The 12,921-nt window shown below is 33.7% G+C and overlaps 1 protein-coding gene across 2 annotated transcripts; it reads left to right on the forward strand.

Annotated features, from left to right (window-relative positions):
• The first annotated feature begins 1,510 nt into the window (after window positions 1-1,510).
• On the forward strand, window positions 1,511-11,427 carry LOC121262257 (CMP-sialic acid transporter 3-like). Of its 2 annotated transcripts, XM_041164653.1 has the most exons (16): window positions 1,511-1,875; window positions 3,141-3,337; window positions 3,642-3,758; window positions 4,555-4,611; window positions 5,478-5,555; window positions 5,774-5,818; window positions 6,216-6,275; window positions 6,396-6,518; window positions 7,336-7,413; window positions 7,696-7,765; window positions 8,535-8,642; window positions 9,999-10,132; window positions 10,221-10,300; window positions 10,639-10,687; window positions 10,809-10,860; window positions 11,130-11,427. In XM_041164653.1, the coding sequence occupies exons 2-15, from the start codon at window positions 3,170-3,172 to the stop codon at window positions 10,857-10,859; spliced, it is 1,218 nt and encodes a 405-aa protein (XP_041020587.1). In that variant the 5' UTR covers window positions 1,511-1,875; window positions 3,141-3,169; the 3' UTR covers window position 10,860; window positions 11,130-11,427. The 2 variants fall into 2 exon arrangements, with proteins under 2 accessions (XP_041020587.1, XP_041020589.1); XM_041164655.1 differs by lacking the exon at window positions 3,141-3,337.
• The last annotated feature ends 1,494 nt before the right edge of the window (window positions 11,428-12,921 follow it).

Here is a 12,921-nt window from a genome sequence, read left to right on the forward strand (position 1 = left end):
AAAAGGGTAATTGCTTGCTAGCATCAACCAAACTAAAGAAGAAAAGTAGGCAATGTAGATGGCATGATGTTTGTTGAGGTTACTCAGGGTCATTCGATCAAAACATCCGACCAACAAAGGAAGTTTGTGATTTGGTGGAGTGTTATGTTGGTATGCAGTATTTAAAGGGTATGTTTAGGAGCTCATTCCCTTTTTATTCTAAGTTTATTTTGTTTCCAAAATTGCTTGACTAAAAAGAAAAAATGTACAATATGTTTGGTTGCATTTATTTTGGTTTTGATTATAATGGTTTATGTTTTTTCTTATTATTGGTAAACGATTTACTATGACTAATTCTCATCAAAACCATCAATTTTCCTAATAAAACCTCATAACATATCCATTATGGTAATTTTACTCACAAAAACATAAAGGCGTGAAACTTAAAAAAATAAAGAGATATTGAGGTTGTAATTCAGAGATCGCCACGTGTTACTTTATTTTTCTTAAAAAAATAATTTAATCAAATTCTTTTAATAAATAATAAATATATTTTAATAATGATATATGAATTTTATATTTTTATATTTTTACAAAACAAGTCTTTTATTTTTTTAATATTGTCACGTGACAATTTATGATTGGGTATATATATTTTATTTGAGCAAAAATTAACTGGGTAGAGAATAATGCATCAATAGGGATGGAAAATGACTTATGCCCGGAAGTCATTTTCCACCAAAACACAAGAAAATCCTCGTTTTCGTTGATCTCTATTTCTTGTCTTCTTTGAAAAAATGGAGAGATGAAATATTTTCATGGGAAACAAACAGAAATTAAGGATCTATTTGGATAGTAAGATAAGATCAGATCAGATTATGAATTGAGATGGTTTATAAATAGTAGTGAGATTATTATTTAAAATTATATAAAATGAAATGAAACAAACAACTCCTAAATAATATTTTTCTTTTTTGACTGAGGGTCTCATTTTAACTTAAATTAGTAAATATATCCAAATAATATTTTCCTTCTTGTGTCTGAGTGGAGAATGACTTACATCTTGGAGTGGGGTAAGTTATTTTCCACCCCAAACATAAGATTTCCTTCCCATTGACCCACTAATCTTTTTCCGTTCATCTCTCTTTTTTCTCCCCTTTCTATGAGATAAAAACATTTTTATCGAAAATATTTTCAGCCAAAACAAACACATCCTAAATAATATTTTCCTTTTTTAATTGAGGGGCTCAGTGATTAGATTAACGTAAATTAATCCTTGGGTTGACTAACTCAATTTGCCATTAAATAATAAAAATGTTGCCATTAATTTCAAGTGATGGGGTCCATTCTGCTCTGAATTAGGAAATTACAGATTAGGATTTTTTATTTTTATTTTTTTCAAATATTTTTTTTACAATTCCAGAAAAGATAAATATTTAATAATATTAAATAATAAATATTATCCCTCATTATAACGTTAAATACTTGATTTAGCTATAAATTCACATGCATGCATCCCTTCGATTTGTAAAAACTATTTAAGTGGAAAAAATAAAAGAAATTGCAGTGTATCGTGATTCCTGCCGGAGAGAGAGAGAGAGAGAGAGAGAGAGAGAGGTTTCCTGTAGTATTAGAGCATAAAACCTCCCCTTCTCCTTTACTATAGATTAAAGAACCGTAAAGTGTCAGCGACGTTTTTACCACCCAACAGCTCTCAACTCTTGATGACATTTTGAGAATCTTTTCCCAGTTCTTTTTGTGAAATTGTCTTTTTGGAATCGGATCGACCATACCCATTTCACTTTGCACTGCTTCTGTTTCTCGATTGAGCTCTTGTTTTGTTACACACGCAAGATCCGGTTTGGATTGCGCGCGTTTCTGACTATATCTAACTTGGTGTGTTTTTGTCTCTCTTTTTCCCGTTTGATCTCTCATTCATTTTCTTTTATTATTGTCGATTCGGTTATATGGTTATGTATTTGTAGTCAAGTTATGCTTGTATGCGTATGCTTTGAATAAATTTCAATAAGCCAGCTCCAAATTTTGATTGAGTCGATGGAAGTTAATTGACAATTTGTATCTTTTAGGTTCAGTACTATGTGTTTGATTAACAGCTTAAATTTAGCCGAAAATTTCATTGTATATGTATGTTGGCTTGCGTTTCTGCAGGCAGATATGAAAATTTGCTTGTTTTGCTTCTCTTAACCATGAACACGTAATGCTTGTCTATGTATAACGCTATTTATAAATGTGGTGCTCAATTTGTTTATACATATATACATACATACATACATACATACATACATATATATATATCTATATATTAGTGCACATGTAGCTGAAATTTACTGCGCATTTTCTTTGGACATCTTTGGAGTGTATGTGTGTGTGTGCAGATAGAAAAATCATTCATATACGTGTATGCAAGCTCTCATGATTGCATTATGTTTATTTGTCAATGATGTTTTTTATATTGCATAAGAACTCGCAAACATGTATATGGCTTAATTCCCTTGTATTACGATATCAGTCTTTCCATATTTTTGGATATTTATGCTAAATATATGATAATAATGCATGATTACCAGCCGGCCGGATGCAACCTAGTGGTCAAAGGGCTGCTTCGGATGAGCTATAGATTCAAACATCCTGGATTTGATTATGCATTATGAGTTATCCTAGGTTACTGATACATGGTTTTGGTCATTGGTGTTGTCTATCCAGGATTGACTACCCAGGGGCGGGTCCAAAGGGCCTGCCTTAGTGAGGTTCCACGTTATCCAAAAATAATAATAATAATAATAATAATTGATGCATGATGTTATGGTATACATAAGCACACATAGAGACATGTATATCTCCTCATTCATACCCACCAATGTTGATGTATATGAATGCATATATCTTTTAATAAGATTCATGTAAATTGAGGATCATGTATAGACATTTATCTAAGCTTGCAGACTCGAATAAACCCACATCAATACACATATGTGTGTGTAAATAACCAGTTCTATAGCCTAATAAAAAGGTTCTATAACTACAAAGAAACCTCAACCATAAACTCTTTGTTAGGAATGGGGTTTTGATTGATTTTCTGTTATTTTTTGTTTAATATTTATACTCGGACCCCATTTTAATTTCATCAATTTTGAAAACAGTGTGGAATTCAGGGCTAGAGGGCAAGTGCATGCAGAGCGGGATGGTAGAATGCCATGTTTGCCACTCAAAATTGTTGTCCCCAACTTCCAAAACTGTGTCAAGGGCATATGACAGGCATAGAATTGACGTTTCCTCAAAATCGCGTGTCCTGAACATCCTTTTGGTTGTCGGCGACTGCATCTTGGTTGGTATGCAGGTGATTGGGTCATTCTTGTCTACTATGTTGATCCAATATGTGGATAAGTGATGAATATTGCCTTCCTACATAAATAATTCCCTTTTGATGTTGAATTTTGTCTTGTCAGCTCGCTTTGTGCAACTCAATCATGGGAAGTCATGATCACCATTGTAAATCTCATATATAAAATTTAGGAACATAGATCATCTCATCTTAAGTACTCAAAAAGTGAAAAACACCGTCTTAAGCTTACATTAGCTGTTTTGAATTAAATTTTTGTCATAGGCTCTTATGCTCTTTCTGTTGTTTCCTTTTTGTGCAGCCTATATTAGTTTTTATATCTAAGGTGGATGGGAAATTCATGTTTAGTCCTATAAGTGTCAACTTTTTGACTGAAGCAGCAAAAGTTGTTTTTGCTATTTCTATGCTTTTGATCCAGGTATATATTTCCCCTCTCATCTTTAGAAGCTTTGAGGAATTCCTTTTTTATCTTCCCTAGTTTCTGGTATTTTTCCTTGTAGTTTCTTTGTGGAGTATAATCGTGTTGGTTTTCATAACATGTCCAGTGTATTTCAATTTCATGGAAAATATGAAAGGATTAATAGTTAGTAAAAATATACCTTCTCACATCAAGTTAAAATTCTACATTGTTTCCTTTGTATACATCCTGTGTACTTGGGCTGTGCCTATTCTTGGTAATAAAATTTCTTATTAATTATAAAAAAAAAAAAAAGTCAAAATTCTACATTTCAAAACAATGCAATGAATGAAACAGCTTTTCTTGTAACATCAGTGCAAAGAAACAAGAATACCTACAATTCAAGAATCGGAAAAGGATAACGAAAACTATCAAGGGAAGAGAATAATTGTCTCAAGGTAGTGGGGGCATTTCCAGTTAAGGATTTTTTATTAATGAAGTTTGACCTTTTAGGGTCAATTTATATCAAGCAAGATAGGCAAATTATACGAAGAAAGATCACTTCCTAAGATGATGATGGCTCTTGATATCAATCATCTTCTGTATCATTAAACAGTGTTATTTTCTGTGTGAAGCTCTGGCTTCTTGACCCTTTGCTAATGTAAGAAACACTGCTTCAGATTCTTTAACAAAAGGAAAAATATACTGCGAAAAATCTTCTAGATTGGATCTTCTATATGTTTGAGTTGCCAAATTGCTTGAATTCATTCATAATTTTGCTTCTAATATGCTCTTTTTTCTTTCATTAAATTTTTAGGGCCGGCATCAGAAAGTTGGTGAAAAACCTCTTCTATCTGTTTCTACATTTGTACAGGTATGAGATATGATATATTACGGTTGCAAGTTTGGTTTTGTATTTCCTGGGACAAAGTTTGGGGCCTTGTTGTATATTTTATCGATTGGGATCATGGAACTAATTATGGATTTTGGACTCTAATCCACTCAACTAGTTATTGAAACTTTTTCTTGGACATAATTTTGACTTCTCAAGTAGTATGCTAAACACCGTGTCTCCCTTTCTGATGATCAGTACAAAATAACTGTTTACCTAAATTTTCACTGCTTATCAAGATTAATATAAATAATTTTTTTGGTAGGTAATCAAGAAGTTTCATTCATAAGAGAAGGCGAAGCCCAAGTACCAAGATGCATACATGATAATATAAATAATTGACAAAAATCTGGGAGAAAAAGGAATTCGACGAGGAACCTTGTCTATGATTTTTATTTCTGTATAAGATCATTTGTATGGTAAATTATGGCTCATTAGGAGTGCACCAGATCAAGACTAATTTTCTTTTCTATCATTTCCTTATTGGCTGAGCCATCTTTCATAGTTCAATGTTGAATGTCTGATATTGTTCTTCTTTTTATTCTTTTTTAATAGCTCAAGTATTTTCTTTTATTCTCTCACTCTGTGCTTTTCTTGGAATTTTTTTTTTTATATATTCTACTGAAGTGATTCTCAAACCTTTTATATGCTTATATCACTTTTTTTCTTTAGCATCTGCCATCTTTTCACATTGATTTGTAATTCTTTTGTCATTTCCAAGTGAGAATACTTCCTGACCTAAGAAAACATGACAACCCAAGTTCATTTCTGCTGTCACTAGCTAGCTGCTTGGAAATTAAAAGATTAAGTAAATATAGATGACATTTTTCTTTCTCTTAACCCTGCAGGCGGCCCGTAACAATGTGCTCCTTGCTGTTCCTGCCCTTCTGTATGCTATTAATAATTATCTAAAGTTCATTATGCAGGTATAAGTTTTCATATTGCTCTTACCACTGTAATCTTTCATTTACTTCACGAGCTTTGTGTGGATTCCGAACATGATGATTTTCCTTCCTCCACCTCTACAGGAAAGAATTGATTATCTTTTGAAAAGAAGCTGAACATTAATTATTGAGGCTAGAATCTATCATTAATTAGTTGTGTTTCAAGTATGTTCGCAATAACATTTCTATTTCATGTGCAGCTTTATTTTAATCCTGCAACCGTGAAGATGTTGAGCAATTCGAAGGTATTTTCGCGATGATAAATAGTGATGTTTTTGTCATATGGATGCATGTTCTATTTTGATTCTTATTGGTATAGAACCTATTACTGAGCTTTGCGTTTATTGTGTACAGTCATGGTTCAATTTCTAATTGTGGGACTGGACTTGTTCAGTAAATGAGTTTATTTGCTTAAGATGATTGATCTGTGGATTGGTTTTGAACCCTCTATGCAAATAGTACAAAGCCACCATTGCCTATGGAGTTGAATTTTCTCACCCTCTATGAAATAGTATGAAGCCACCATTGCCTACGGAGTTGAATTTTCTCTCCCTTTCCCCTCATCAATGGAATGATCCCTGAATAATTTTCTTCTTGTTTGATTTATTTTAGGATTGATACCTGGATTTCAAACTTGTGCAGGTTTTGGTTATTGCAATTTTGTTGAAAATAGTCATGAGAAGGCGGTTTTCCATCATTCAGGTTTTTTGAAAACTAAAAGTTCTTCAGTCGATTCATATTGCAGTTTTACTTTCTGAATGCTCACATCCTAATTCGCATCATTACTCTGTATTTTTATACCCGTTGATTGTTTTGTAACAGTGGGAGGCCCTTGCTCTGTTGCTAATTGGAATCAGTGTCAATCAGCTAAAATCCCTACCTGAGGGTTCCACTGCCCTAGGTCTTCCAGTTGCAACAGGCGCATATATATACACCTTGATATTTGTATGTGTACAAAAAATTTCACTCCAGTATGACTAGCCTTTGCAGTTACCTTGTTTTGTTTTTTTTTTTTGAACTTTGTGTGGAATAATCTATGTCATGAGGGGCTTGTCGAGGTGGTTACTGCTTACTAATGTGTTGAGCTTATACTTCATTTTGTATTTGTAGCTAGAATGAGGATGAATTTGACGAGCTTGTTGTGAAGAGAATCTTAAAATGCTAGCCAATATCTACAAGTATATAGTAATAAGACTCTTTGCCATTCCCTGAAGGCATAAAAAATAGTTTGAGTTTGTCTAAGACCACAATTGCTTCCACAGAAGTACTTGGTTTGATGGCATCAGACTGATATTGATGTGGGGGTTTCTAGGATTAGACACTGATTTTATCTATATCGTGTCAAAACACAACTTTCGGTGGATAAAAAAAAAAAAAGTGAAAATGTTCTATCTCTATAGACGCCTCCTCCTGCCTTCTATATAAGAATGACGTGGAGAGGTTAAGGTTGGGGGAATTCACAAGGATGTGACCGGAAAAATAGAATTTATATTAAATTACATTTGACCTTTTCTTCTCTTATTGTCCTCTAGTTATTATTTTTGTTTTCTCAAATTTTTTATTTGCCAGTCTAAACATATAGGGACTGTTTAGATGTACTAAGAAGCATGGCATATTGGGTTAAGAAATTGTTCACTAAAAGTTGTAACAACTAGATATGAATATGTATGGTTTTCTTTTTTTGATAAGTATGTATGATTTTCTATACCTGTCATATTAGAGAACAGGATGTAACGGAAACTGATATTGAACATTAATACAGGTCACTGTTCCATCATTGGCATCCGTCTTCAATGAGTATGCTATGAAGAGTCAATTTGAGACGAGCATTTACCTTCAGGTAATGTCATATTACTGATTTGGTAATTGGTACATTCTTGCTTCAGGCAAGAGCTTCATTTCACTGTTTTCCATACAGTCTAGATTATGGAATACTAAATGTTGGAATTAGATAGAGCTAGTTGACGTTGAAATATTGATGTTTGATTTCAATTATCTATTATTTTTTTCCTGCCTGCATGTAAACCCTTCACTGAATTTCAGACGGTCCTAAACGAGTTTTCTCCATTACATCCAACTTAAATACTCATCCAAAAAGTTCTTTCTTTTTGACCTTTTGCAGAACTTGTTTCTATATGGTTATGGTGCCATATTCAACTTCCTAGCTATTATTGGAATCGCCATTTTCAAAGGTAAAGACATCAGACATAATATAAATTATCATGGTTACTGATCAAAAAAATATAAATTATCACGGTTGAGAGTACTGAATAACATAAAAAGTATTCATAATTGTGAGGCATTGGATAAATGCAAATGTTTGATGGAGAACATGCTCTCAATTATCAACCTTAATATGTATTTCAATGGGATTCCCTAACTTTGATTTAGTTGGTCTAAAGTGAGTATGGAAAGTCTTTACATGTCCTGTAACCCCAAGAGGTTGGCCCAAGTGCTGAACTCCTTGGTCTTGGGGTATCACTCCCTTCAAGGTCCAAGGTTCAACATCTCATGGGTGCAAACAATCCTTTGGGGCCACACTCTCTGGTAAAAAGCCAGCAATTTAACCAGTTTCGTGTAAGGAAACTTCTGTGGGTTTACTTTGCAGGAGTGGGTCCGAAGGACCCTGGCTTGGAGAGGTTCCCCTACATAAAAAAAAAAAAAGAAAAAGAAAAAGTCTTTACATGTCCTGTGAAAAATCTTTTACGCGTATTTTTATTCTATTACTCAAGGTTCTGGATGCAATGTTCTTTTTATTTCAGTCTTATAATTATCAATACTATTATGTCCTATTTGCTTATTTTTCTTTTGCTTGCAATAACCCAGTTTCAGACTTGGGTTAATTGATGTGTCGCTCACAGACTGCATGACAATAAAGTGATAATTAAAAAAATTAATTCAAAACTCTATTGTTTAAGTCAGAATTGTTGTTTTAACCACTGAATCTTAATAATATTTCAGGTCCCAGTAGCTTGGATATACTGCAAGGACATTCTAAGGCTACAATGCTATTAATCTTCAACAACGCTGCCCAAGGGATTTTATCATCATTTTTTTTCAAATATGCAGGTGATTACTTCCCTAAGAGTTTCTTACTTTGTTTTTCAGCTCATATTTCCATTAACTTGCATACCATTTTTTAGCAGCCTGCTTCATTCTTTTTTCTCTGATGTTTTAGCGTCATACAGAATGAATAGACTCTCTCTCTCTCTCTCTCTCTCTCTCTCTCTCTCTCATACACAATGTTGAATTCTAATGTGGCACTAGGTTGTTTTGGCTTTTAAATAAATACTAAGAAATAAGTTCTTTATAAAACACAACAATCAACCCAACAATGCAAGCAGCATGCAAGAGAGAAACTGTAATGACTTGAATTTGACAAACCTATCCCTTGTGAAAGTAAGATACCTGTAAAATTCATATGTTTAGTTTATATGGAGAGTTAGCCCAATGATATATATGAACTAAAAGCTTTTAACCATGCTCAAGCAAGGTTGAATTTAGTGGTCAAGTAGCTGGCAATAAGCAATTTAGATGTACAGTTCTCTGCCTTTCTCAGTGGCTACTAGCTTTTTACACTGCTTTTCAATGCTGAACAATAAAGCGTCACTGTGTTGCTATTTAGTTGACCATGCTGCTCTTAGTAGTATTCATACTCCTGTTTCTCATCCCCATCATGTAATTTTGTATCAAATTTGAAGCTATTGTGCTTAATGACACAAGCATTGAAGCTTCTGTGCTCAAATATTAAATGCTTTGACATATCCCCTTGATTTTATGTGTTATCATGAACAGAGGGACTCTATTGTTTTTTGAATAAGCTTCAAGCTCTTGCTTGAAGGAGAAAGGAATAGGAGTAAAACAAAATACATAAATTGCCTGACCTGAGCATTACCACATAGAAGATCCAGAACCAGGACCCATTCCCAACTCAACAACATCCCGAAGGAAAATATATGAATTGGATATTTAAATAATTGGGTCAAGTGTTCTTTTTTTGAAAATTAATTGGGTCAAGTGTTCTTAGTTTGAAGTTATTTAAAGGGGGCAAATTTGATGAAAGGTTGAAGAGAAATTATGGATAAAATGGCTGGGTCTGATTTGATCTTAAAAAGCAATTAGACTTTCAAAACCACCTCGAACCAGTTCTAACTTACAACTTTTTTTTTTTTTTTTTGATAAGTTCTAACTTACAACTGGATCTAAGAAGATTAAGTTTTGATATTGTGACCAGCTGGGACGTTACTGATGCCTGACAAAATTCACCTCTCACCAACCAACTAGAAAATCTGATGGCCATTACAATGATCTTGGATGGTTACCATAACAATATTATATTCTTAGCACTTAATTGACCAACATCTTTCACAAACTGATGTATTTTCTTGTGCTTTTTCTAAATCCTATTTTTCTCGATGTTTGCAGATACAATTCTGAAGAAATATTCATCAACTGTCGCCACAATCTTCACAGGAATAGCATCTGCTGCACTGTTTGGTCATACCCTGACTATAAACTTTATATTAGGAATCTCTATTGTGTTCATCTCTATGCATCAGGTAAGAGAGAGAGAGAGAGAGAGAGAGAGAGAGAGAGAGAGTCCATTCAGTTTCAAGAACTTGGCTTATGTATTCTTTTTCTGTACAGTTCTTTTCACCACTTTCGAAGATTAAGGATGAACCACAGAAGGATCATTTGGAAATGATGGACAATGAGAAAAATCAAAGGTTTGTGCTTGTCCACTTTGGTTTGGTTTCTGTTTATAAGTTGTATAAAAAAGTCCGTGATCAGGAGGGACCGACTGTTCTTTGTATTTTTGTGTCAGTAACAATCAGTCCCACTAGTTTCAAGGATGATGTCCTTAGTGTTTCGCATCAGCTGGCATCCTTAGTCATATTTTTTTGTAGTTAGAATAACCTTTCACGCTAATATACTTCTATTCTTTTCTAGTGAAAGCAGTTTTTCTAACATATCTATTGTCATAAAAGGCTCTAGATTACCATCATTGTAGTTGATTGCAGCACTGTGATAAATGGTTTTTCTACACTTACACTTAATTTTACAGGACAAAGGATACATCAGTCATAAATATGGCAGCTGGGGCAAATGAGGACGTAAGAAACTTCAGCTACTGTTTTTTGTTATATTCGTGAGAATGGCCTTTATTCCATTTTAAAACTATTTACTGTATTCATTTGATATTTAAAAGCTTTGTTTTCTCTAATGTGTTCCCAGGCTAACCATCGTGTTGGACATGATGAGAAAGCACCACTTCTTCCTCTCTAAGGTAAACATGTCCCCATGCTAGCCATTGCTTTTCTTATTTTAGAAGCACAGATGAATTGCTTTTACTAGTCAAGTGAAGTACTTCCTGGCAATTGATCTGGACAGGTTTCTTCTTCAACATGTGAACTTTGACATGCCCAAACAAAATGCCAAAAAAAAAAAAAAAAAAAAAAATCATTTTATCTAAAAGCTAATGTCTATAAACTGCATAATCAACTATTTCGCTTGTATTTATTATTACATTGATATTTTTATATGATTCCATTTCAGGAACTATGGGGTTTTTATTCTCGTGGTAGCTTCAACAGACATTTGAGAAGATAACAGCGGTTTTTTTAGTTATCTAGTACAGTAAAAAATATATACATTAAGAAAAATTCATCACATCTTTCAGCATCTCCCGTTCTCAATCTTTCTGGGATCCTCGGGTAGCCTGTTCTTAGTGTATCAATGCCTTGAGCAAGTCAAAATTTACAATAGAACAAAGTTATAACCGCATACAAAATTGTAGAAAGTTTTGTATTCATACTCTTTCGTCTCGTATCGAAAATAATATATTCCTTTTTCATATTCACCTGCCTTTTTTTTTCTCAGCCAAATTGGTTTGCGGTTTGTGTTGAATCATCAGCAAAGTTCTATCAAAACATCTCAATGAAAGGTTACTCATATGGTGCATCTTGTCATGAAAGACAATACTGACAAAATGGCTTGTATGACATCTCTGTTCATGAAACATAAACAAGAGGAACTGATAGTTAAGGTGTAATTTAAACTTAAATGATGTTTCTTGACTTGGTCTTTGATTATCTTGGCTACTCTTGCTCTGGTGATCAGCTGGGAGGTTCATTCATCACTGACCCAACCGAAGCATTTATCGGTGGGGTCTTGGTCGGTGATGAAATCAAGTTGTGCCAATGCCATGAAGACCGAGCTCGGTCGAGTAAACTCTTGTTAAGACCGAGCTCGGTCGAGTAAACTCCTGTTTGGATAGTGAAATGAGATGAGATGGTTTTAGATAAAAATTAAATAAAATATTGTTAGAATATTATTTTTTTAATATTATTATTGTTTTGAGATTTTAAAAAGTTAAATTGAGATTTGAAAAAGTTGAATTGTTTATTGTATTTTGTATGAGAATTTGAGAAAGTTGTAATGATGAGATGAGATGGTTTGTCAACGTGTTTGGTACTACAGGGCTTGCTCTAGTGCTCAAATTCCCTCGTGGTTGTCCTCTAGAGAAAGTAAAGCTACATATTAACAAAAGATGGGGGTCTTGCTAATATTTTGATAGTTGGAATCATGGATGCTATAGCGCCCTGCTCTCCAGGGATTCCTCATACATCATCCACCTCGAAAATCCTGAGAGAACAAAGTATCACTATTGTTAAAAACTCTTTTCTTTTGCTTTGAACTACGTCTGGTATGAAAGCTTTCGTAAATATAATACAATAAACACAATCATTTTAAAAATATCTGTAAATTAGCTGATGCTTTTGTCTCTTCTCCCAAGAACAAGTCCTTTAGCTTCATCTTCCCTTTTTACCCAAGACATTTACGTATTAAAACAAAAATAAATCGAATGCCAAGTAAGCACTAATTCATAATGTAACATATCAAAAAATATTTGCAGTCATGCAATTTCATTGGCCGTTGCATCCTGTTGCATTTTTTACATTCATAGCGCATAAAATTCATTTTCTTTTAACCGTCATAGGCCACATACATTGTTACTCCTGTGTGTTAGGGTTAACGACCTTTATAGTCAATGACTCTTCTCGTGACTAATGGAAAGAACAACCACGAGAAGAATTTAACCTCCTTAGTATAGTCGTGACCAAGTGCACCGCCAATAAGCCGCCAATCTGGCATTGCAATCTAACCTTCATCATTTGGTACTCTTCTGTCATGGCCCCTAATAAAACTTTTAAAATTCCACATGCATTCATTCATTCATTTACAGTCTATTCCTTTCTTTCCATCTTCCCAGGCGTTTCCTTTCCTCATCAATCAATTACTTTATTACATAGCAATATTATATAAACATGTGATAACAGTTAATAAA

The sequence above is a fragment of the Juglans microcarpa x Juglans regia genome, chromosome 4S (assembly GCF_004785595.1).
Source record: "Juglans microcarpa x Juglans regia isolate MS1-56 chromosome 4S, Jm3101_v1.0, whole genome shotgun sequence".
Taxonomy (NCBI): Eukaryota; Viridiplantae; Streptophyta; class Magnoliopsida; order Fagales; family Juglandaceae; genus Juglans; species Juglans microcarpa x Juglans regia.

Coding starts and splice junctions, on each gene's coding strand:
- LOC121262257 (XM_041164653.1), top strand. CDS start 3,170: ATGCAGAGCGGGATGGTAGAATGCCATGTTTGCCACTCAAAATTGTTG. Junction 4,612..5,477: donor CTGTTTCTACATTTGTACAG/GTATGAGATATG, acceptor TTAACCCTGCAG/GCGGCCCGTAACAATGTGCT. Junction 7,414..7,695: donor AGACGAGCATTTACCTTCAG/GTAATGTCATAT, acceptor GACCTTTTGCAG/AACTTGTTTCTATATGGTTA.